The sequence below is a fragment of the Excalfactoria chinensis genome, chromosome 20, assembly GCF_039878825.1.
Source record: "Excalfactoria chinensis isolate bCotChi1 chromosome 20, bCotChi1.hap2, whole genome shotgun sequence".
NCBI classification, from domain to species: domain Eukaryota; kingdom Metazoa; phylum Chordata; class Aves; order Galliformes; family Phasianidae; genus Excalfactoria; species Excalfactoria chinensis.
The window spans coordinates 3,851,046-3,871,701 of record NC_092844.1 but is presented as its reverse complement, the minus strand read 5'-3'; the positions used below and the strand labels follow the sequence as shown (position 1 = coordinate 3,871,701).

The 20,656-nt window shown below is 55.2% G+C and overlaps 2 protein-coding genes across 2 annotated transcripts; one reads left to right on the top strand and one right to left on the bottom strand.

Annotated features, from left to right (window-relative positions):
• Positions 1-2,143: 2,143 nt before the first annotated feature.
• PERM1 (PPARGC1 and ESRR induced regulator, muscle 1) lies at positions 2,144-6,167 on the top strand. Its single transcript, XM_072354032.1, has 3 exons — positions 2,144-3,935; positions 4,342-4,458; positions 6,088-6,167. The coding sequence occupies exons 1-3, from the start codon at positions 2,144-2,146 to the stop codon at positions 6,165-6,167; spliced, it is 1,989 nt and encodes a 662-aa protein (XP_072210133.1).
• Positions 6,168-8,605: 2,438 nt separating this feature from the next.
• On the bottom strand, positions 8,606-19,178 carry PLEKHN1 (pleckstrin homology domain containing N1). Its single transcript, XM_072354599.1, has 15 exons — positions 19,099-19,178; positions 17,819-17,918; positions 15,383-15,529; positions 15,192-15,272; positions 14,302-14,392; positions 12,981-13,105; positions 12,658-12,807; positions 12,436-12,516; positions 10,884-10,953; positions 10,268-10,422; positions 9,796-9,975; positions 9,422-9,658; positions 9,167-9,277; positions 8,958-9,006; positions 8,606-8,778 (listed from the first exon to the last, which is right to left on the bottom strand). Exons 1-15 carry the CDS (start codon positions 19,176-19,178, stop codon positions 8,606-8,608), a joined length of 1,830 nt encoding a protein of 609 aa, XP_072210700.1.
• Between the last annotated feature and the right edge of the window lie 1,478 nt (positions 19,179-20,656).

Sequence of the window (20,656 nt, the reverse complement as noted above, 5' to 3'; positions counted from 1 at the left end):
GGAAGCATGGGTTGGGATGTTAATAGAGCCTGGGGACAGAGTTCCATGCAGACAAACACACACAAAGGGGGGTTAGGGAAAAACAATGCCGACCTCTATGGTTTGGGGGTGATGATTCTCAGCTTCACCTGCCCCAAACCAGCAGAACCAGCCTGGTGGTTGCGGCACTGAGCCTGGAGTTTCAGTGCAAGGTTAACCCCTTCCTGGATCTGGAGATGGCTTTCTCTTTCCATTATGCTTCTTATAATTGGCTATCTTGTTTCTTGCAAACCCATCCCTCCCTCTGTGCAGACACACTGTGACAGGTCTGGATCAAGGCAAGGAGAGCTTCTTTGTGACCCAACCCACATTGCACTGTCCCTGGAGTGGGTTCAGCCCAAAGAAACCCTTGGCACAAAAGAGGATCCTCAGTTTCCCTGAGCTCTATGCCCTTGCTCCTGGCTCCTCCCACGCTCCATCCTGTGCCGTCGGGTGGAGAGGGGCCTCATCTGCTGCGTTATTTCAGTCCCATCTCTAATTACAGGGCGACATCCGTTATTTATATCATGTCCTGAGTGCCCAAGCAGCAATGCGTGGGGATGGGAGAGGGCAACAGATGGAGGTACCGGAGCATCCCATGAGCAGCACGGGGTGCATCACCCTACAGCACACTGTGCCTTTAGGGTCAGAGCAGAGGAAGGCAGGGAAGAGCCTGCAGATGTACAGCTCCCCCGAGGACGGTGCGTGGGCTTCACCCCGGGCCAGCATAATAAACACTTGGATGCCTCTCGCTCTGAGCTGTGCTCGTGTCCCACGGGCCGGGGTGTGTGCAGTTCCTGTTGGGTTTGGTGTCGGGTTGTCGATGTGACACCACTAACAACCCCGCTGCTGGCTCCGGTTCCGTCCTGCTGCGCCTGCAGCTTTCATGTTCCCCGCTGCGGTCTGCGAGGCGGGGTGGAGGGCTCAAAGGGAAGGAAGCGGGCGCAGCCAAGGGGAGGAAGCCGGCTGGTTTCCCTTCTGCGTCTGCAGGCACGTGCGGGGAGCAAAGGGGGAAGGAGGGGGGCAGGGTGCAGCCGGATCAGGAGGCAGATAGGTCGGCCAGGCAGCAACCTTCTTCCCTTCCCCGTGTTCCCAATGGCCCGCAACCCGCATGCGTCAGCTTGTAGGATGCGCAGGGCCGCTTGCCGCCGCGTGGCCGTGCAGTGCGTGACGGCAGCCACGCAGGGGAGCTTCCTCCCTGCAGGACAGGGCTGCAAGCTGGGGCAGGGTAGCAGTTCCCAGCTATTTCTAGCTAACGGGGCTATTTCTGGTTCTGGTTGCCGTCCCGTGGCCGCTCAGTTCCTCTGTGTGCAATTTATGATGCTCTCCGTGCCCCATCTATAGGCCATCCCATGGGGCTGTGATACCCTGGTACCCATTCCATGAGGCTGCGATGCCATCCCATGGGGCTACAGTGCCATGGACCCCATAGAGCACAGGGCAGCGACGTGCCGCCCGCCACCTCTCTCCTCTGCCCCAGCAGCTTCTAAATAAGGAGCAGCCCTCCCCTCAGCTCAGGTGACACGGGGACTATTTTTAGCAGTGAATGGAGCAGAGCTGAAGTTCTCTGCCCCCATCAAGGGTACGGCATCATGTTGTGCTGGGAGGATTTTCCTGCCCGGCTCCCTGAATGGCTCTGTCACCAACTGGGGCTGTGGCACAGGTAGGATGCTGTGTTGTGGGCTCTCTGCTTCTCTTCTTGCTGCCGGGTCCCCCCCCTGCTGGTTCTGGGCTCTGTTGCATCTCCCACCCCCAAAAGGCTGCAAACCTCTCTGCGTGGGCTGCACTGCATGCTCCCTCCTGCATGGTGCTGGGCAGCAGGAAAGAGCCTCAGCCCTCTGTTTCTTGTACAGGTTGGGGGAAAAGAGAAGGAGAGATGCAATATCGTGGTGCTGTGCAGAGGGAATACCCAGAGCAGCCCTGAATGAAGTGGCCATGGCCATACCCAGCTCAGCACCACCTGTGGGGTCTGCCACAAGCCATCCTCGTGGGATGAGATCCTGCTGATTCCAGCCCCAAAATGAGCAGGGCTGATGGCTAGGGGGCATGTTCTGCTGGTGATGCCTTGCTCCCTCCTCACTCCCTGCTCTCTCCATCCCCCTCCCCTTGCTGTGCTGCTGCAGGCATGGATAACTTCGAGTACAGCATCCAACTGAACGACCGCGACTGGGCTGAGTTCTTGCGGGCAGTGGAGGAATGCAACCAAGAGCCGGCTGCCCTGGCCACAGCAGAGGAGCAGTGCCTGAGTGACATTGAGCAAGGGGACAGTGTGCCTGCTCTGTGCAGCACCAGGGCAGGCACTGAGCCAGGGCTTGGCAAGGCAAGCTGCTCCCCACGTGGGCTGTGCGGAGAGGACGAAGTAGATCCGTGCTCATCCATTCTACGTGGAGACAAGCAGCCTGTCTGCCCGCTGCTTGCTGCCATGCCCAGCGTGCAGGGCAGGCAGCCTCCCTGTCCTCCTGTAGCTGAGGGCAGTGCAGGGCAGGATGCAGCATTGGGAGAAGGAGCTGCTGGCAGCAGAGCCACGGAGCATGCTGGGCACCCTGCTGCACCCTGTGCCCAAGGAGAGAATGTCAGTATGGAGCAGCCCTGTGGGAACCCAGCAGTGGTACAGGGAGGTACCCAGGAGGCTACTGCATGGAAAAGCCATGCTGAGATGCCAGGACCCCACCATGAGCACCCTGCTGCAGAGCCTGCTGCAGAGCTTGGGGAGAAAGCAGCCAGCCAGCCCAGCGTCCAGGAGGTGGTGAGACCCAAAGTGCCAACATCAGCGAGGAAGAGCCGCAAGCAACGTGGAGCTGGTGGCACCGAGGTGACCCCTGGGGACAAGGAGCCATCAGGGAACCCGGCGCAGGGCAGCACAGCACCCAGCAGGGCCCCCTCGTCCTCCCCACTGACCTCAAGGAAGGGCAAAGGGAAGGAGAAGGCAGCCAAAGCGGTACCCATGAGGCTGAGCAGTGAAGAGGCTGCAGAGGGCAAACAGCCGACGAACAGCCCTGATGCAGTGCTGGTGGATGTGCCCCCCAGCGTGTCCCCAAAGCTGAAGGCAAAGGAGTCAGGGGCACAGTCACCAGGGAAGGCAAGAGCCACCAAGCTGGCCAGGCAGGTGGGGGGCACAGGGGGCACTGTACCAGTGGTGGTCACTGCACCGAATGCCATGCCATTGGTTGTCACCCCACCAGTTGTTGTCACTACACCAGATGCTGTGCCAGTGGTTGTCACTGTGATGGGTGAGCTGTGCCAGGAGGGGAAGACTCTCGGTCCCCAAAGCGTGGCTGCTGCTGCTGGGGGCTGTGGGGAGTTCACAGCCAGCCCCCCAAAGGAGATGGGCTCCCCAGCATTCACAGTTGGGGGCTCTCCTGGGGCAGACACTCTGGGTGTGACGTGGCCTGAGATGTACGACTATTTGTTCTGCGACTCCCAGGGGGAAGAAGAAGCAGCAGAGAACATAGCGGAGGGAGAGAAAACACCTTTGGAAAGAGAAATATCCTTGCCTGAACTGTATGAGTATTTTTTCAATGAAGCTGAAGGAAGTAGGAAAAAAGCCATGGGTAAGCAGAGGAAGAGGAAGGAATACTTTGGCTTTCACCAGGCTGAGCTGCAAAAGGAGAATCGCAATGCGTCTGCAGCCAAAGAGCCTGTGGCTGCCACAGTGCCTGAGCTGTATGAACACTTCTTCCCCGATGGACCCCAGCACAGGGGGGGCTGGAGGGGATTCCTCTTCTCCTCGACAGCCTCTGAGGTGAGGAAAGCCGTGGGGGCTCTGATGTCCATCCTGCAGAGGCCAAAGCCGTGCGGCACAACCCAAGTGCCCTCCTCCCCATCAATGGCACGGAGAGGGTCCCACCTTGCCTTGGTGCCACTAGGAGGGGGTCCTGAGCACCCACCAGCTTTGGACATGGCCCTTGCACTGAGAGGTAAAGCAGATGGAGCCCACAGCTGGCTCTGCATGGAGTTTGCTGAGCTCTGTGCATTGCTGGTTTTGCATTGTGCATGCATGCAGCAAGGTGTGCGCTGTGTGTGCGTGCAGTGGGGTGTGAGCTGTGCATGCATTCAGCAGGGTGTGCAGTTTGCATGCATGCAGCAGGCTGTGTGCTGGCCCCAACCCCTCTCCTAGCTGGGTTAGTTGTCCCCGCGGTTGTGCCATCCTGCAGAACAACACACACGAGTTCCTGGTGAGGGGATGGGAGGGAAAATAGCCAAATCCTTCTGCACCAAAGGGCCCTGGGATATGGCAATGGCTTCTGAGCTGGAGCCTGATGAGGCGGGAGCAAAAAGAACTGATTTTGGGGCTGCATCCTGAGCTTGCTCCCCTTCCTGCAGGTAGACCTGAGGTCCCACTGGCGCTGACCCACAAGGACATGTGCCTCGTCTTCTGTGCCTTTGCTTCCTGGGCTGTGAAGACCTCTGACCTGCAGGCTCCAGATGCTTGGAAAACTGGTGTGTGGTGTGTGGGTTTGGGGGAGGATGGAGTGTGAAGGGATGAAGGCAGGGATGCCATCACCGAAATGTGCTGGTGGGAAGATGAAGCTGTTTTCTTGCTGTTCCAAAGGTGCCTTCTATCATCTCCTATAGGAATGTCCATCCTGACACGTTGCTGAGGGTCCTTCCCTATGAACAGCATCTGCTGCCTTGAAAGTAGCTCTGTACCCCAGTTTTATCCCAGAACAGCCTTTGCAGAGCTGGTTGGCACCAAGGTGGCATTGAGGCAGCACCAAGATGGCATCAAGGTGGCCCCAGGTTGCTGGGAGAAATGTTCCCCACGAAGGTCACCAGGAAGCTGACACCCAGGCTGAGAATAGCATGCTTAGCTAAAGCAGCTCCACACCACGATCACAAGGAGCTCTTGGCTGGCTCTTCCTTGCCTTCTTAGTACCAGGGACAGACGTGGGCACAGTGGGCCTCGTGCCACGGGATTGCATAAAGCAGCGTGCAAGGTGCTTTTCTTGAGCACTCATGAGACAATCTGATCTCTGCTATGAGCCAAACCGAAAGCTTTTGCTGGGTGTTCAGTGAAGAGCTTGCATCCATTTGTACATCTCCATTTTCTCATTCTGAGTTTTGGGTATTATCTGCTTTTGGCTGGGATCAGGATGTCTGCAGATAGTCCATAGAATGATATGGTGGGATGGGGGCCTGAGGTTACAAAAACTCCTGGCTCTGTGTAGGCACCAAGTTAAAGCCACTGGCTTTGAGATATCAGGAGAGCTAACTCAAAAGATGCAGCTTCCTCCAAGGGGGCTTCTTTCCAGTATCTCATATATAAGAGCTTATAAACCATGCCAGATGCAACCACCACCACCATCCTGGCATCCACGCCTTGTGTGGATCTACTGTGATCAATCCAATACCATCATGGTGCTCAGTCCAACACCATCATGGTGCTCAGTCCAACACTGTCACAGTGCTCAATCCAACACCATCACCATGTTCAATCCAACACCATCGTGGTGCTCAATCCAACACTATCTTGGTGCTCAATCCAACACTATCTTGGTGCTCAATCCTACACCAACATGGTATTTTATCCAACACCAACATGGTGTTCAATCCAACACCATTGTGGTGCTCAATCCAACACCATCTTGATGCTTAATCCAACACCATCTTGGTGCTCAATCCAACACCATCATGTTGCTCAATCCAACACCATCATGGTGCTCAATCCAACACCAGCTTGGTGTTCAATCCAACACCATCATGGTGCTCAATCCAACAACAGCTTGGTGTTCAGTCCAACACCAACACGGTGCTCAATAACTCCCCACCAATGTGCTCAATCCATCACCACCACGGTGCTCAGTCCTTTCACTTCTCAGCACGCAAGTGAAGACTGTGCAATCTTTCCCTTCAAACAGCCATCTGGTGGATCTGTGACCCATGTGTCCAAACTAGAGGTCCAAATGTGGTCTCCAAGGTGTTGGCAGCACAGGATGGAATGCATTGGGAACAGCCCCATGATATGGGGATATATAACGGGGGTCCCATGTCTTCCAAGTTGGGTGAATGCTCTCTAGGTTTCAAGAAGCTCCCAGCCTCACCATGGGAATATGTCGGGCTCTTTTCCAGTGTTCCTGGCAAGCTTTGGCACTCTGTCTGCCATCCGCTACTTCAGACGGCAGGTCAGGGAAGGACGGCCCCACACCTAACCCCAGCACAGCACGTTCCCAAGGACAACTGAGGACGGGCACCTTGTTCTTGGGCATCATGAGGAGCCCAGAGCCCAGCACTGAGACTTCTCAGGAGCCATCCCCAAAGGGGACAGGATGTCACGGGGAGCAGGATCCTTCCGGTGACAACACGGTAGGCGGTTTGTACCTGCATTGGACAGGAGAGGAGCCTGGTGTGGGCCAGCTCCGTTCTTTCTTTGCACACTTCTTGCGTATTTATGCCACCTGCTAGGAGCAGGATTGGCATCCGACCTCCCCATGGGGGTCACCCACTGGCAAAACATCGAGATGGAGAGCAAAAAGAATGAACAGAAAAAGTGCTTCATGTTCTACAAAAGGGATTGGGGCTGAGCGCTGGGGAGAGCCCTGGCAAGGATGGGAGCGTGTCGGAGAGGGCACGGGGAGCTCATATTTGGCTCTGGTTGTGGCTGCCAGCCCTGTTTGTTCCATGTTGCTCCTGTCCTGGGGACATGGAGTGTGAGGAGGAGGAGGGTGAGAGTGTGACCTTGTGGGGGAGGAAGGGGTGAGATCCCAAGGGGTGGGTGGCAAAAACAAAGCGGTTCTGTCTCTGGTCACCCAAGAGCATTATTCATGAGGGCTTTCTACACTCGCAAGTCTGCAAACAGCAGAAACAAGGGGTTGTGTAGGCACTTAGGGACCAGATCCACAAAGGTACTGGGGAAATCTGCCCCAAAATCCCATGTGGGTCTGCCTAGGAGGTTTATAGGAGCAGTCTGAGGCAATAAGGGACAAGAAGAGGTTCTGCTCTTCCTTTGCAATACAGAGCTCCATGCATGGGTTGCACCGAAGACTGTAAGTGCAGGGCAGAGAGCATGCAGTTATGCAGTGGGATACATAGCAGAACGTGTTGAGGGAGAGATACTGGCTCTGTGTGGACTGTGTAGGAGCTGTATGTTGGGTATGAGGAGTTGCATGGAGGAAGAGAACAGGCGAAATATGCTGGAAGCTTCCAATAAAGATCTTTCTCCTTTAATACCTTGCGTGCATTCCCGTGTCTGCATGACATGCTCCTTTAGAGCATGGGCTTTCCAGCACTCACCTCTCATAGCAGCCAGGTCAACCCACGATGCAAGCCCAGAGGGAGCAACCAGCAGCTCAGCATCCCAGCCCCACCACCACAATATAAAACAACCTTTTGGGTTCATCCTGGAGCATGCAGCTCCCATGGCTGTCACCTCCTTGAAAAAGTCAGGCAGGTGTGCTGGCTTGCATGCGCCCTGTGTTCCAGGGTGGCAACGGCTCTATGCTGCAATCTGCTTGGCCACGGCAGCTCCTTTTATATTTCAGTCACCTCTCGTGTCATGAGATGAGAGCAAAGCTTCCTGTGGACATTTCTGCTAGGTCAGGGCTGCGTCATTGCCAGCTTGATGGCTTTAGAGGGAGAGCTGGGAGATGGGACAGCACGGTGGGACCGGGCTGCTATTGCCACCTCCTGATATATGAGAGTAATGCCAGAAGGGGATATTTGAGATGAAGCCCAGGACCCAACACTGCAGCCATGCACCAGGGATGCAATTTAACCCTGCTGTGGGGTGCAGTGCTGCCAGCGAGGCCATGCACCTTGCTGCATGGGGTGAATTGGGAAGCCCCTTCTGGAGACCCCCAGGATGTGGAGATGGAAAGTGAAGGCAAAGGGATGGCAAAGAGAGAACAACGGCTGCCAAAGGAAGGTGTGCTGTAATTGTAGGGCTCACAGTACCATTCCATTCTGAATAAATAGATCCTTTGGGTTATTAGTACACAGCTTCCCAACAAAGAAGGTAAACCCGGAACGATACAACGACAGCAGAAGACCCAACCCAACACACACACACTGCAGCAGCGAGCCTCATCCACAGCTTCAACATTAAATACATCCCCAACTCAGCCACATGTACACATTAAATACATCAAATCCACTCAAACCTCGCATGTAAACTTTGCTGGATACCTTCTGGAAAATACAGGTAAGTACGATGTAATACGTAGACATTCAAGTACAAAAATTGCTGCTGGGTTTCTTTGCGTGCACTGAAACGGAGATTTCATTGCTATGTTTGGTTTGCAGCCTTTGGAGGGGACAAAGGTTAAGAATTTGGAGCCTCAGGTTAAAGGAATACCACACACGTTTGGGTTTGCTGCTGACCTCGTATGTGCTGACGGATATGGCCAAGAGGCTGCAGAGTGATAGCACCCAGACTCTGTCCCCTGTTGTTTGTGCCCTGATCTCCCCAGGTCCCCATAGACACTGAGGGATGGAAGGAGGATGTACCCTCCCACCCTCCCCCTGCAGGGCACCATTCTGGGATGTCCTTAACACTGCTCCCAGGGATTGCTGCGGATCCCTTTGCTTCCCACACCCACCGTGGTGGAAGAACAGAGCCCATGGGCCATCCTGTGCCCGGTGAGCTCTCTGCTCACACCTCATAGAAGGGTGCTGGGCTGTCTGGCTCCCTGCCCTCGGCGTCCCACAGGTTGTCATAGCTGAGCTCACTCTGGAAGCTGTGCAGCTCAGCGTAGTCGTGGTATACAGCGGAGTCACGGTGCAGGCAGCCGCCCTCCGGCACATCGTAGGCATCGATGCTATCATCTGCAGGGAGACAGCACAGCCCTAAGAGCTCCTCCAAAGCAGCCTGGTTCAGCTGCTTGCGGTCAGCAAGGAGGAGGGAAGGGCACACATGGGTCCCTTCACTCCTTCAGCCCTGCTCCAAAGACACCAATGGGGATGCGGATGGAGATGGAGCACCCAGCAGCACCCATGAGCCTCACCTGGTGGTTGCAGCAAAGGGCCCAGATGCTCCTCTGGCAGAGATGACACCTGGAAAGGAGGAGATGCATCAATGCCATCCCCATTCCACCCATACAATGGGCTCCAGCCTTGAGAGAGGCAAATCAAACCCCCAGCCCCCCATCCTGGGTGCCTACAGAACATCACTGCAGAGCTGCTCCCTGCCCCAGGGCTGCTCTGACAAACTCACGTTGGCAAGGTATGGAGCATCAGAAGGAGACTGGGGGTGTCTCTGTGCCCCAAGCACCTCCATCCAGTGCCTGCCAGGCAGGGGCTGCGTGATCTTCTGGCACTGCAGGACCTAAACAGAGCAAATGGCAAAGGTGATGCCCATCACCCCCCACACCTAAGTCAGATTGCTTCCCTAAGCAGCAGTCAGGGCTGCTATTCCCACAGGCATCACAGTGAGGAAAACAGAAGGAATTGGACAGGAGAAAACCCTTACGTTGCTCAGTTCCAGCTGTGCTGGGGGGTCTGTGGGGCGACGTGGTGTGCTATAGGTGCAGTATGGCTCGCTGTACAGGGCAGGTAGGATGGGGTGCTGGGGGAGGAGGCTGCACGGTGCCTGCTCCACATCCTGTGTGCCTGGACCACATCTGCCTTTGGGCTTCTTGGTGCTGCTGCCCCTCCGCAGCTCCTGCGCAGGCACCGCGGTGCTCGGCCAGTTGGTGTGGGGCAGGCACTGCAAAAAGGCAAAGTTAGCTCTTATCCATCAGCCTGGGCCCATGTGTAAGCAATGCACATTCACCACCTCTCCTGAGTTCTCCACCTGCTCCCTCCCCACTAATTTCCCATGATTTGGGCATGGGTTTCACTCACGTGGAGAGGTTGGGAGTAGCCGGGGCTGTGTGGCTCCTCCAGCAGCATGAAGGACTGAGCATCGTGCAGTGAACCGCTGTGCTGGGACAGGTGTGTCAGAGTGTTGGTCCCTTTCCCTCCAGATGCCCAGGAGTTGGTGCGGCCATCAGAGGCCAACGAGCCTCTCCCACTGCCAGCAAACTGCAGGGGAAAAGAAGAGAATCACATCAAGGCAACCTGAGCATCCCGACACCCTGCACTGACATGTGCTGCTCTGTAGGGCTGAGCAACCTACAGATGAAGCTCCATAGGGCTGAGCATCCCATGGATAGAGAACCCTAGGGCTGAGCATGCTACAGATGGAGCTCACTAGGGCTGAGATCTCTATGGATGGGGCTAAAGCTTCATGTTCCATCTCAGCCTGGGCTCTTGCAGCATCCCCATACCCACGGGATTTATATTGGTATCCATGCAAACCCGCAACAGTTGTTACCTGGCTGAGGTGTGGCAGCTTTGATCCTGAGAAACTCTCTGATCCGGACAGGGAGGAGTCAGCATTTCGAAACTGAGCTGTTTTGAGGCAGTAGAGCCACTCCTGGTAATCCTCATAGCTGCGGCAGATGACGCGGATGGAGTTGATCAGCCGGCCTGCGAGACAGCATCACGCGGGGCTGATGCTGGGGCCGGGCTGCAGCCCATGGTGCTTCCCAAAGGAACCCATGGGCATTCCCATACATCATCTCCATGCCCCATCCCCATCCCTCATCTCCATAACCCATCCCCATTCCCCATCCCTATTCTCCATCCTCACACCCCATCTCCATCCCTCATCTCCATACCCCATCTCCATCCCCAATCCCCATCCTTCATCTCCATACCCCATACCTCATCCCCATTCCCCATCCTCACACCCCATCCCCATCCCTTATCTCCATACCCCATACGCCAACCTCATACCCCATCCTCACACCCCATCTCCATCCCCTTACCTCATCTCCATACCCCATCCTGACACCCCATCCCCATCCCCAGGCACCAGGTCCCTATACCACCACAAGACAAGAGGAGCCCAAACCCAGCTTGCTGCCAGCACAGCCCCAAATGTGCACCTTCTATTAAAAACGAGGTTTTCTCATTCTCTTCAAACAACACCTGGATGGCATTGAGTGGCAGCTCGCCCTGTTGGGGAAAGAACAAAATCCCTGTCTCTTTTCCAGCCCTCTCAGCAATGTTTTCCCACCTTTGAGCAGCTGATGTCTCCAGAACACTGCACAAGCATTGTCCCCATAAAAGCTGACCTGTTGGCTGGGATTTCCAGCCTGGCAGCTAGGAATCTCCCCTCCATACCCTGCAAAGCCTCACAAAGACAGGGCTGAGCCCCACGGGTGCCAGCAGCTGAAACGTGAGCCCTGAGCTGTAGGGCACACTTGTGGCCGCCACTCTGATGGCACATATGGCAAGAGGCTGAAGCACTCTGTCCCCAACTCGTCCCCGGTGTTGAGTGCAATGCAATCATTGCACAGCCGTGGAGGTGGGTTGGTGCTGAGGGAGTGATGACAAACTCCTGCAGTATTTCTCCTGCGTAGGAAAGTGATTTATGGTCCAAGCAATGCTGACCTTGGGTGGAAAAATGAATGCAGTGTTCCGTGACTCAGTTTCCCCCTTTGCTGCTGTAAGAAATGGACTTTGGTGCTGTCATGCATGGGTGGGGATGGCATGGAGCAGGCACAGAGCATCCCTTGCAAACAGCCCTCCTGGGCATTGCAACCCCTAAAACCAGCAAGCAGGAGGGCCAAGCTCTTTTCATATCAATGGGAGAGCTCCGAGGGTTTGCAGAAGTGCTGGGAGAAGGCTGCTGTGCCCCAGCATGCCCGTGGAAGAGCCGGTTCATGGGGAATCCCCCGCAGCCCCGCAACCGTGGGAAGGCAACACAGTGAGGATGGGGAAGACAAATCCAGTTTAAGGTTTCAAAAGAGATGAGTTCATCCAGGAGCCCAACCCAGGGCCCCCTCGTACAGTGTCCTCTTCCCAAGAGCTGCCAACAAGGTGCTCCCAAAAACAAGCTCAGCTTGAGGTGTGGCACAGGGAAACACCCAGGCGGGTGCTCAGGGAGAGCTCTCATGGTGCATGGCCCTGCTCCAGCCCATGGATGCTCCACGCAGCTCTTCCCAGTCCAATTAAAAGCAGCCTGCATGCCCCAGGGCATGGCATGGATGTGGTGACATAGCATCCTGGCAATGTGTACCCATCGGTTGGGCACTGCGCTGCTTTTTTCTCTGCTCAAACACAAGAAAACAGCCTCGGAGTGCACATGGCTTCTTGACAGCCAGTGGAGTGATGCCTGAGATGCTGGCTTGCAGGGCTGTTCGCACTGCAAGTGATACAGGTGCAGCCCCCATGCCATGCATGCTGCTGGCTTTCACCTCCTCCCTGCATTGCGGTGCTCAGCAGCCAGCTCCTTCCCCGTGGGGCTTTGTAGGAGGGCAAGGTGTTTCTCATGGGAAGAGGACTTGCAACACCCCGCTGCTGCTCACCTGCCAGCTGGCGAGGGAGGCAGAGCCTTTGCCAAGAGGAGGAGGGGAACCAGGTGGAAGGAACAAAGAGCCAAAGCTGTGCTGAGGGCTGGGGAGAGAAAAGGGAGATGCTGGAGGATGAATGTACCTTAAAGTAGAGGCCGTTGTGCTCTTCAGACACGATCACCAGCGTGGAGGGGTACAGCACCAGCAGGCGCTCGTGCTGCTCCTAGGGAAGGAAAAGAACAGTGCTGAGCCCCAGAATGGCGCAGGTGCTCCATCCCCAGGCACTATTACTGGGCCAGCAGAGTGGGGATGAGCACCATGATGTGCATTGAAGGGCTCTTCAGGGACCCCACCGTGGTCCTACCTGGAAAGGCAGATGCTGAAGCTTCACTTTGGAAACACAGAGGACGTCACCAAGGGATTCCCTCTGGGTTCCCCTCCATTCCTGGACAGGCATGTTCTGCACTGACCATCGCAGCTCCTCCTTCCCCACCGAGCTCTGCTTCCAGTCATCCTAAGGACGGACCAAAGCAGAGATGTGCCCTCCCCTTTGAAATGCTCAGCAAGCTCTGGATATTGGCTGAGAATTTCCCCAAGGGGCTGCAAGAGGTGATGGGGAAGCAGCGTGCTGCAGAGCACAGCATCCACCCAGCTCTGAGCCCATGCATCCCAGCCCCAAGAACCAACCTGAGCAATGAAGGGCAAGCTCAGGCTCCCTCCATTCAGATGGATCTGCTTCTCCAAGTGATAGAGCCACTGCTTCAGCTCCGTCTCCGTGGGGCAGAACACAATGAGAGGGTTCAGCAATGGACCTGGGTGTTGGAGGGACAAGATGTGCTGGAGCTGTGCAGCATCAAAAGGCACCACAGTGCTTTGCTTCGGCTGTAAATGTATAGACCACTTCCCAATGTATGTATTTATAGCTGCACCTGTGCCAGACAAGCTGCAGCGCAAGTGAAGCCACCCACCCCCTGCTAGTCACTGCAGAGACACTCTGATGACGTTAATCAAGTCTGGCAGGCTGCGGGATGGATGTTGGGATTAATAATTGACCAGTGATCTCAGGTTATAACAAACTCGAGCATGCTCGGTGAGATGGGGATTTGTGGGGTTTGGAAGGAGTCAGATAAGTGAGCGCATGGGATAAACATGGTACTTTGCCCTTTCTGGAGCCTTTCATCTCATGAGACCTGTGTTAGTTATGATGATCAGGTAATTAAGACTTTGAAACACCTCTGGCTTGTTAGAAACACACTGATACCTCCTGCAGGCCCCTCTTCCCTGCCTTGGTTTCCTCATCTTTGCAATGGGGATAAAGAGATCAGTAGGGCGGTTAGGTGCTAATAGCATTACCCAGGAACTTGGGTGGCTATGGGTGTTTTCCCAGGCCCTGCAGAGCAGCAGCAATGAGACAGCTGTGCTGAGCAACCTGTGCCAACCTCGTGCTCTGTCCCGTAGCCACGTCCTTCCTCTTTCTGCAGGAAGGCTCTGGGCAATCTCCAAGCCACAGAGCCACTTGTATGAGCCAAGCTGGGGTGCTCACAGTCCAACCAGCACCAGCAGCTGGACCATAAACCCAAGGCATAGCAACATCATCAGCATCTTCTTTTTGCTATCTTTGCATGGCCATGGCATGGCTTTCTCTTCCTTGGCTCTGCATCTTTCCAGCATTCCCTCCCTATTTCTGTGCACTCCAGGCTCTAACTACCACCCCTGGGGCCATGGGGCTGCTGTAACTCAGCAAAGAAGCCTCTGGCCAAGCTGCAGACAGCTCATTATCCCTTGTATAAGCAAGGTGAGTGCATGGAAAGCCTACAAACTCTTCAAGGCAGCAGAGCTGATAGGGGAGTCCCCACACAGAGTTCCCTGCCTGCAGCCTTGGGCATCCCTGCCAGCTAAGGATGCAGAGCATCAGTTCCCTGCCTCCTCTCCCCATAGTGTTGTTTCCCCCTTTGTCACCGTGGGGCAGCTGTGGTTCACACACCCTCTCAAACCATAAGGCACAGACCTGTGATGCGGAAGGCGTGCTGCTCCTCCTGCCCCACGCTCCTCCTGCTCTCCACCTCGCACACATGCAGCTCTTTCAAAGGCAGCAGGCCCTGTGTGGGAAGGAGACGTTGTCATTATGGGGGGCAGCCCACAAGGAATGCCCTTATCCCATAGGTTGGGCAGCCAACAGCTGGAAACATCTGGGCCTTCCATCCCAGTGCTGCAGCCAGATCTTGGAGTAGCCTCAGCAAAACCAAACATGAGAATATGGGAACAGCACAAAGCAGAACTGAGCTGCTGCTGTTCCCATATCCCAGCCCTTCACACACTGCTCTAACAAGGCACAGGAACGATGACAAGCATGTGCTCCCATCTCAGGCTCTTGGAACAGGGGCTGTGAAAGATGCTAATTGCTGTAATGTCAAGGGGCCGCTGCTGGCACATTAATTCCTTTCTAATTCCTTTAGGATTAATAATCCAAGGGGCTGTTTATAAAGCAGGCGGGGGATTGGTGATGGTGTTTGCATTCTGCTGTGTGTCTGACGGCTGGCTTGCTGCGTGAGTCAAGAGAACGCATTGTCATATTGCATTAACATCAAGTGACCTAGAAGACAATAAATCATTTCTAAAAGGGATGAGTTTCCCCAGCATCCACAAAGCAGCCACGCTCCGTTGTTGTTACTCCTGCAGAGGGAGAATGCATTCAGGGCCGGTTTGGCTGTGATTTTTTGGCTGCGTGTGCAGAATAGCCTATAATGAACCAGCATCACCAAAGGTTGGTGGTGGAAGCCCATCCCAACCTGTCCATCCCACCCAGTGCCCCCAGTTTGGCCACGCTGCCCCTTGGAGGTGCCCTATGACAGAACAACATGGGTTGGAAGGGACCTCAAGGATCATGAAGTTCCCTACCTGGTAGGTGAGCCCATTGGAGCCCATGGACTGGAAATAGAGGTGAGACTGGAAGAGCTCCAGGTAGCAGTCATTGACCTCCTGCAGGAAACACGTTTGGGGTTTCTGACAAACATCTGCCACAGCTGTAGGTCCCATTGCCCAGCATTGCTCCCCCCATCCCAACCCTGCAGGGTCAGCCTATAAATTACCTGGCAGTGCTGGAACTTGAATTTGACCTTGGAGTAGTAGATGATTTTCCCCAGGTTCCTGACGACTGTTTTCCTCCGTCCCTTCTTGAACAGGCTGGGGAACCTCTGGTCCAGGTTTTCCTTCTGGTTTTCCTGGTTCTGAATGCTCTGTACCAAAGATAAACAAGTCAGAGGTGGGATGTGGGATGGATGGAAGAGGTGTCCCCAGCACAGAACTTCTTCCACATCTGCTCTGGATTTGGGGTCTCTGTGCTGGAATCAGCTTTGGGCTCAGCTGGGGATGTGTGAACTGGGGGAGACATGAGCTGGAAATGGGGTGGGAAAGGGAATGCGCAGAAGCACATTTAGGGTTTCCCAACTCCAACCTCCTGCCATCCTGACCCATTTGACTGGGACAAGGACCAAGCAAGGCTAAGACAATGTAAGACAATGCAGTTTGCCTTCCAGGACAGGGGTTTCCCTTGTTTCCTGAGCTCTGCTTCAATGGAAATTCCTTCCTTGTGCAATGGCACAACCCCACGCCCCTATTGCACTCCACTGCCCACAGCCCATGGGGTATTGCACATAGAGATACTCATTGCCAAGCAGAAGAGAGGATGGAAGCCACGAGCTCACCCTGAACCAGACTGCAAGCAACCCAGAGGGACCTTTTTTACCCATTTACATGGGATATTTCCTCCCATGTCGAGGCAGGAGGGCTGTGATGGTGACATGTTGAAGCAGCGTTTCCAGGCACGCAGCAGGGAGCCGGGGGACAGCACAGAGACAGCTGCTGCACCCCGTGATGAATGCAGAGCCAGCAGCACAGTTCACCCCTGTGGGCCCCCATGAGTCACCCCTGTGGAATGGCACCAACCCCAGCCATCCCTGGTGCTCAGCAGCTCACGGGACCCTCGTACCTGCAGAGCTGAACTACTTCTGCACCCACAAAGAGCTCTGAAATCTCCTCCAGGTGCTAAGCTTAGCCCTTCGCTGCTATAGTCTCCCTCCCAGCTCCATGCAATGCCATGCACATACACCAGAGCCGTGGGGAGCTGCAGGCTGCCTGGTGATGCTCTCACCGGAGGCAATTAATGACTGTTTCTGTGCTTCCCAGGCTCAAACCGCAGCACCCACAGGGCCGGGTGACTCAGTTTTTTTTCCCCTCACACACCATCACCATTTGCCTTTGGAGAAGCCCGGAGCCAGCTCTGTGTTTCCAGCTGCAGCCCAGGGTCAGGGCCGGAGGGGGAAGGGGAGAGGCTGTGACCCTGCATAGCCAGTGGGCAAAGGGAGGGAATGGGATTTTTCTCTCTTGAGAAAGATGTAATTGAGAAGGGCTTCCAAGCGCCAGCGGTCTTATCAGCTCCCATCAGGTATTGTGGTCAGGCAGGAAGAAGTGGGACAACTCAGGTCAATTTTTTACCAGGTGGAGCTCTCTGTGTTTTTCTCTCCCATTTGTGCACCACACCGGCTGCAAGCAGCACAGATCCCAGGCAAGCAGCTTTCTCCTGGGGCTTGGCAAGCGGTGCCAACCCCGACACCTCCTTGGCCTCCCCACATCCCCTCTGCTCATCCCACAGGTAGAGCCGGTTGCTGATTAACCTGCCCGTACCCCACAGCCCCCACTGAATCACCCTGCAGGAAGGGATCAGCCCTGCGGCTTTGAGAACTGCTGCTCACACAGCACCCAAAACCAGAGCTGTGCTGCTCCGGGCATATCCTTCCTCTAAGGATTTGCTGTGGCTGGGTAGGGTGGGAAGCAAAGGGAAGGGTGGGGTGTGGGAGCTGTACTAGGATGCTATCCCTGATGGGGTGGGAGCAGGGATTGGGGGATGCACTGTGCACACAGTTGGGCTGAATCCATCACCTCCCAGATGGAGATGTCCCACCACGGGTGCTGCTGAGTTCCATGCAGGATGTCCATCACACTATGCCTCAGTTTCCCCCTTCCTCCACATTCACATGACCCGACTGCCATACAACAGCATGCACTCAGTGCTGCCCCAATCCACAGCCCTAGACCACCCCGAGGTGCTGGGCAAACACAGTGCTGTGTTCCCCAAGCAGTGCTGGGATGCAGCCATATAGCCACAGGGCTGCTACGTGCCCGGGGCAGACCTGCCCTTCCTGATTATCTTCCCAGCTCTCATTGCTAATACACTGCCTGCTCCGTCTCATTCCAGCGTGGGAATGAATCATCCTACCTTTGAGTGTTCGCTTGCATTTTCCCTTCCTACCCAGAAACAAAGAGCTGAGAGTGATGATGATGTTCCCACCGCAGTGCACTCCCCCTGAATCACACACATAGAGAGATACAGCGTGTCCTTACCCCCCCAGCAGGGACCCCCAAACATAGAGCTCACCCCTGAGCTGCCCTGCTGCAGAGCCTGGTGCACCTTTGGCCCTGGGATGGGTGGGAATGCAGCCTGTGGGGCAGGATGTGCTGGTACTTGCCTTCCCAGGGATGTACTGCAGGATTTTGTCTGTCGTTGTATCCCTTTCCCCATCTCCGTCTATGCCAAAGAAGCTGGGCAGCTTTTTCTTGCCATTTTGCCTATGGGGCCAAAGGGAGAAATGGCACAGATTTGAGTTGATGAAGAGTTCTGCTCTGAAACAGGGAACTTGGAAAGCTCTGTGAGCAGTTTGCTGTGGGCTTTCTAATCATCCCAGCTCAGCGCCGGGCTGATAACTGTCTGGGATGATTGCAGCGGGTTTCGTGCTGCACCTGTCGGTGTTTCTTTGTTTTTATTTTCCATTTCTTCACATCACCAAATGTTCCCAGCTGAGCCTGGGAGCAGCACAGGGCAATGATGAACTATTGCAATGTGCCGCCTCCAGCCCAACCCTGAGACCCTCGGGGCAGAGTTGCATGTGCACACACATGCACACCCACACACACAGAGCTGGGTGTTATGGGGTCTTGGTGGTTTTCCTCTCTTCCCTTCCACCCCCTGCAGACCCCCTCTGGTACAGCACACAAGGAGCCCCATTTGGGGCTGCAGTACCCGAGTGTAGCAACGCCCTGGGGGGGGGGGGGGTTTCAGGGCTGTTTGCTTCCCTTAAAGGCACAGCAGGGGTCAGGCTGAGTGCCAGGGTTTGGGGTTTTCCTTCTAAAGGGTTAGGGATGGGCGGGATGGGTATGCTGGGTTAGGGTGAGGCTTAGGGTTAGGTTTAGTTAAGGTTACCATTGGGATTATGGCTGGGGTTAGGGTTACCATTGGGGTTATGGTTAGGATTAGGGTTACTGGTAAGGTTATGGTTAGGATTAGGGTTATTGTTACTGGTAAGGTTAGGGTTAGGGTAAGGGTTAGGGTTACTGGTAAGGTTATGGTTAGGGTTAGGGTTACTGGTAAGGTCATGGTTAGGGTTAGGGTTACCATTAAGGTTATGGCTAGGGTGAGGGTCAGGGTTAGCGTTAAGGCTATGGTTATGGTTATGGTTATGGTTAGGGTTGTGGCAGCACAAATAAAACACAAAACAAAGGAATGCTGAGCGCTCAGCTCTGTGCCCCATAGTGGGGAGGCGATCTTTCCCAACTCCAATGAAATAAATCACTCTGTTCCTCAGGGCAGTGAGGCTGCAACCCTCCGGCACAGCACTGTGATCCCACCCCAGGCTCTTGCAGCTGCCGTGGCACACAACTCAAAGCCCCATAAACCTCCCATTGCTCTTTGGGATTCCCAAACAGATCTTTAGCACGGAGCCCATTCCCAATCAAAGCACTCGTTACTCACTCTTTCTTTAACGAAGGTTTCCTCCTGAAGGAGTGCCGGAACCCCCCGGGCGACTGCGGGACGCAAGCGATGTTCCCCATTCCTGCAACCCAAGAGCACTGGGAGCACTGGGAGCAAAAGCAAAGCGTGTGTCACGCAGCCATGCCCCGCTTCCGTCTGTCGGCAGTGACTTGTGGGTGTGAGCCGGCAGCAAACAGACTTTTGGCCCAGGGCTCTCACCGGCTGCTTCTCCTCCTCCTCCTCCCCGTGTGGGGCTGGGACGTGTGGGGAGGGGCTGGGTCCCAGGGCTGAGCCCAGCTCGCTGCATGGGATAGGGCTATAGAAATGCCCTGGGTGTATTTTCCCTACTGGGAGTCAATGGGCACTGGAGGGGATGCGGAAAGAGATGGTGACGACACGGGGTTGCTAATGATGAGGTGAAAGGTGGATGTAGAATGAATGTTCCTGTCCTGTTGATTGAAACAGCCAGGCTGGATGGTCACAGCAAATGGGGAGACTCAGTAGCGCTATGAAGCAAACACAAAGCACGTGGAGGACTCACATCTGAGAGTTCTGCAAGGAGAGTCTTGAGTTGTGGCTGTTGGCTTGCATTGGTATGGATGGAGTTAATAGGGACAGTGCTGCCTCGGTGGGTGAAGAAGGACCCCCCTTTGGCAGTGAGGGGTTTGCAGGGAGCAGCTTTTGTCCCTGCAGGGTCACAGACAACCCAGCAGAGCAGCAGCAAAGGCTGATGCTGAGAAAAGGAAGGTAATTTAAGCCCAAAACAGCATGTGTGTTTTTAATGGGAAGGTTCATTCCGTGCTGGAACACCTCCCAGATTATGATGGATTCTTTGACGTGGGGTTTTAAGACCGGGAGAGGATGTTTTGCTAGTGGGGATGTTTGGACCACGCCACAGGGACACGTTGGGGTTGTTGGACTCTGTCTGCATCCACCTTGTGCTGGTGGGTGCAAGAGCAGCACATCCCATAGCACCAATCCCACAGCTGGGGAAGGGCCTGCTAAGAACAGAACATCTGCCAAAGGCTCCTGCACCTTCCACTTCCAAATCAGACTCTTCTCCCACTCTTTGCATAACTCATTAACCCTTTGTGGCCAAGTAAAGCGATGGGACACCCTTTGCCCCCTGCAGGAGCCCCATACATCTTATGGCCGGGCACTTCTGCAAACCCTGCATAGCCAAGTCCTGGCCCCTCCTGGCAGCCACCAAAGCTCACAGCCAATGGTAACAAGTGGGATTTGGTCAGGAAAGGTCCGATTTCTGTTAAGAGCCGTGGCTAACACGCTCAGCACCGTGACCAGAAACGTGCTGTTCCTCTGGCGTTGTTTGCTGGCCTCCAGACCTCGGAAAGACTTTTACAGTTATTTATAGAAGCCTGAGAGAGAAGCAGGAGGCCGGGGAGCAGACAGAAAGAGGACACGGCCGGGCAGCAGCCAAGCCAGTGTGACAGCATGGGGCTCTGCTGCAGGGCTGGGAGCGTGTGTGCATGGGAAAGTCCCCCCTCGGGCCCCACGGATGCGGTTACCCCTTGCCATGCAGCTCCACGCTGCCCTTTTC

Coding starts and splice junctions, on each gene's coding strand:
- PLEKHN1 (XM_072354599.1), bottom strand. CDS start 19,178: ATGGGGAACATCGCTTGCGTCCCGCAGTCGCCCGGGGGGTTCCGGCAC. Junction 17,919..19,098: donor AAACCTTCGTTAAAGAAAGA/GTGAGTAACGAG, acceptor TTGGCCCCATAG/GCAAAATGGCAAGAAAAAGC. Junction 9,976..10,267: donor AGCTGCCACACCTCAGCCAG/GTAACAACTGTT, acceptor TTTCCCCTGCAG/TTTGCTGGCAGTGGGAGAGG.
- PERM1 (XM_072354032.1), top strand. CDS start 2,144: ATGGATAACTTCGAGTACAGCATCCAACTGAACGACCGCGACTGGGCT. Junction 3,936..4,341: donor CATGGCCCTTGCACTGAGAG/GTAAAGCAGATG, acceptor CCCTTCCTGCAG/GTAGACCTGAGGTCCCACTG. Junction 4,459..6,087: donor TCCAGATGCTTGGAAAACTG/GTGTGTGGTGTG, acceptor GCTCTTTTCCAG/TGTTCCTGGCAAGCTTTGGC.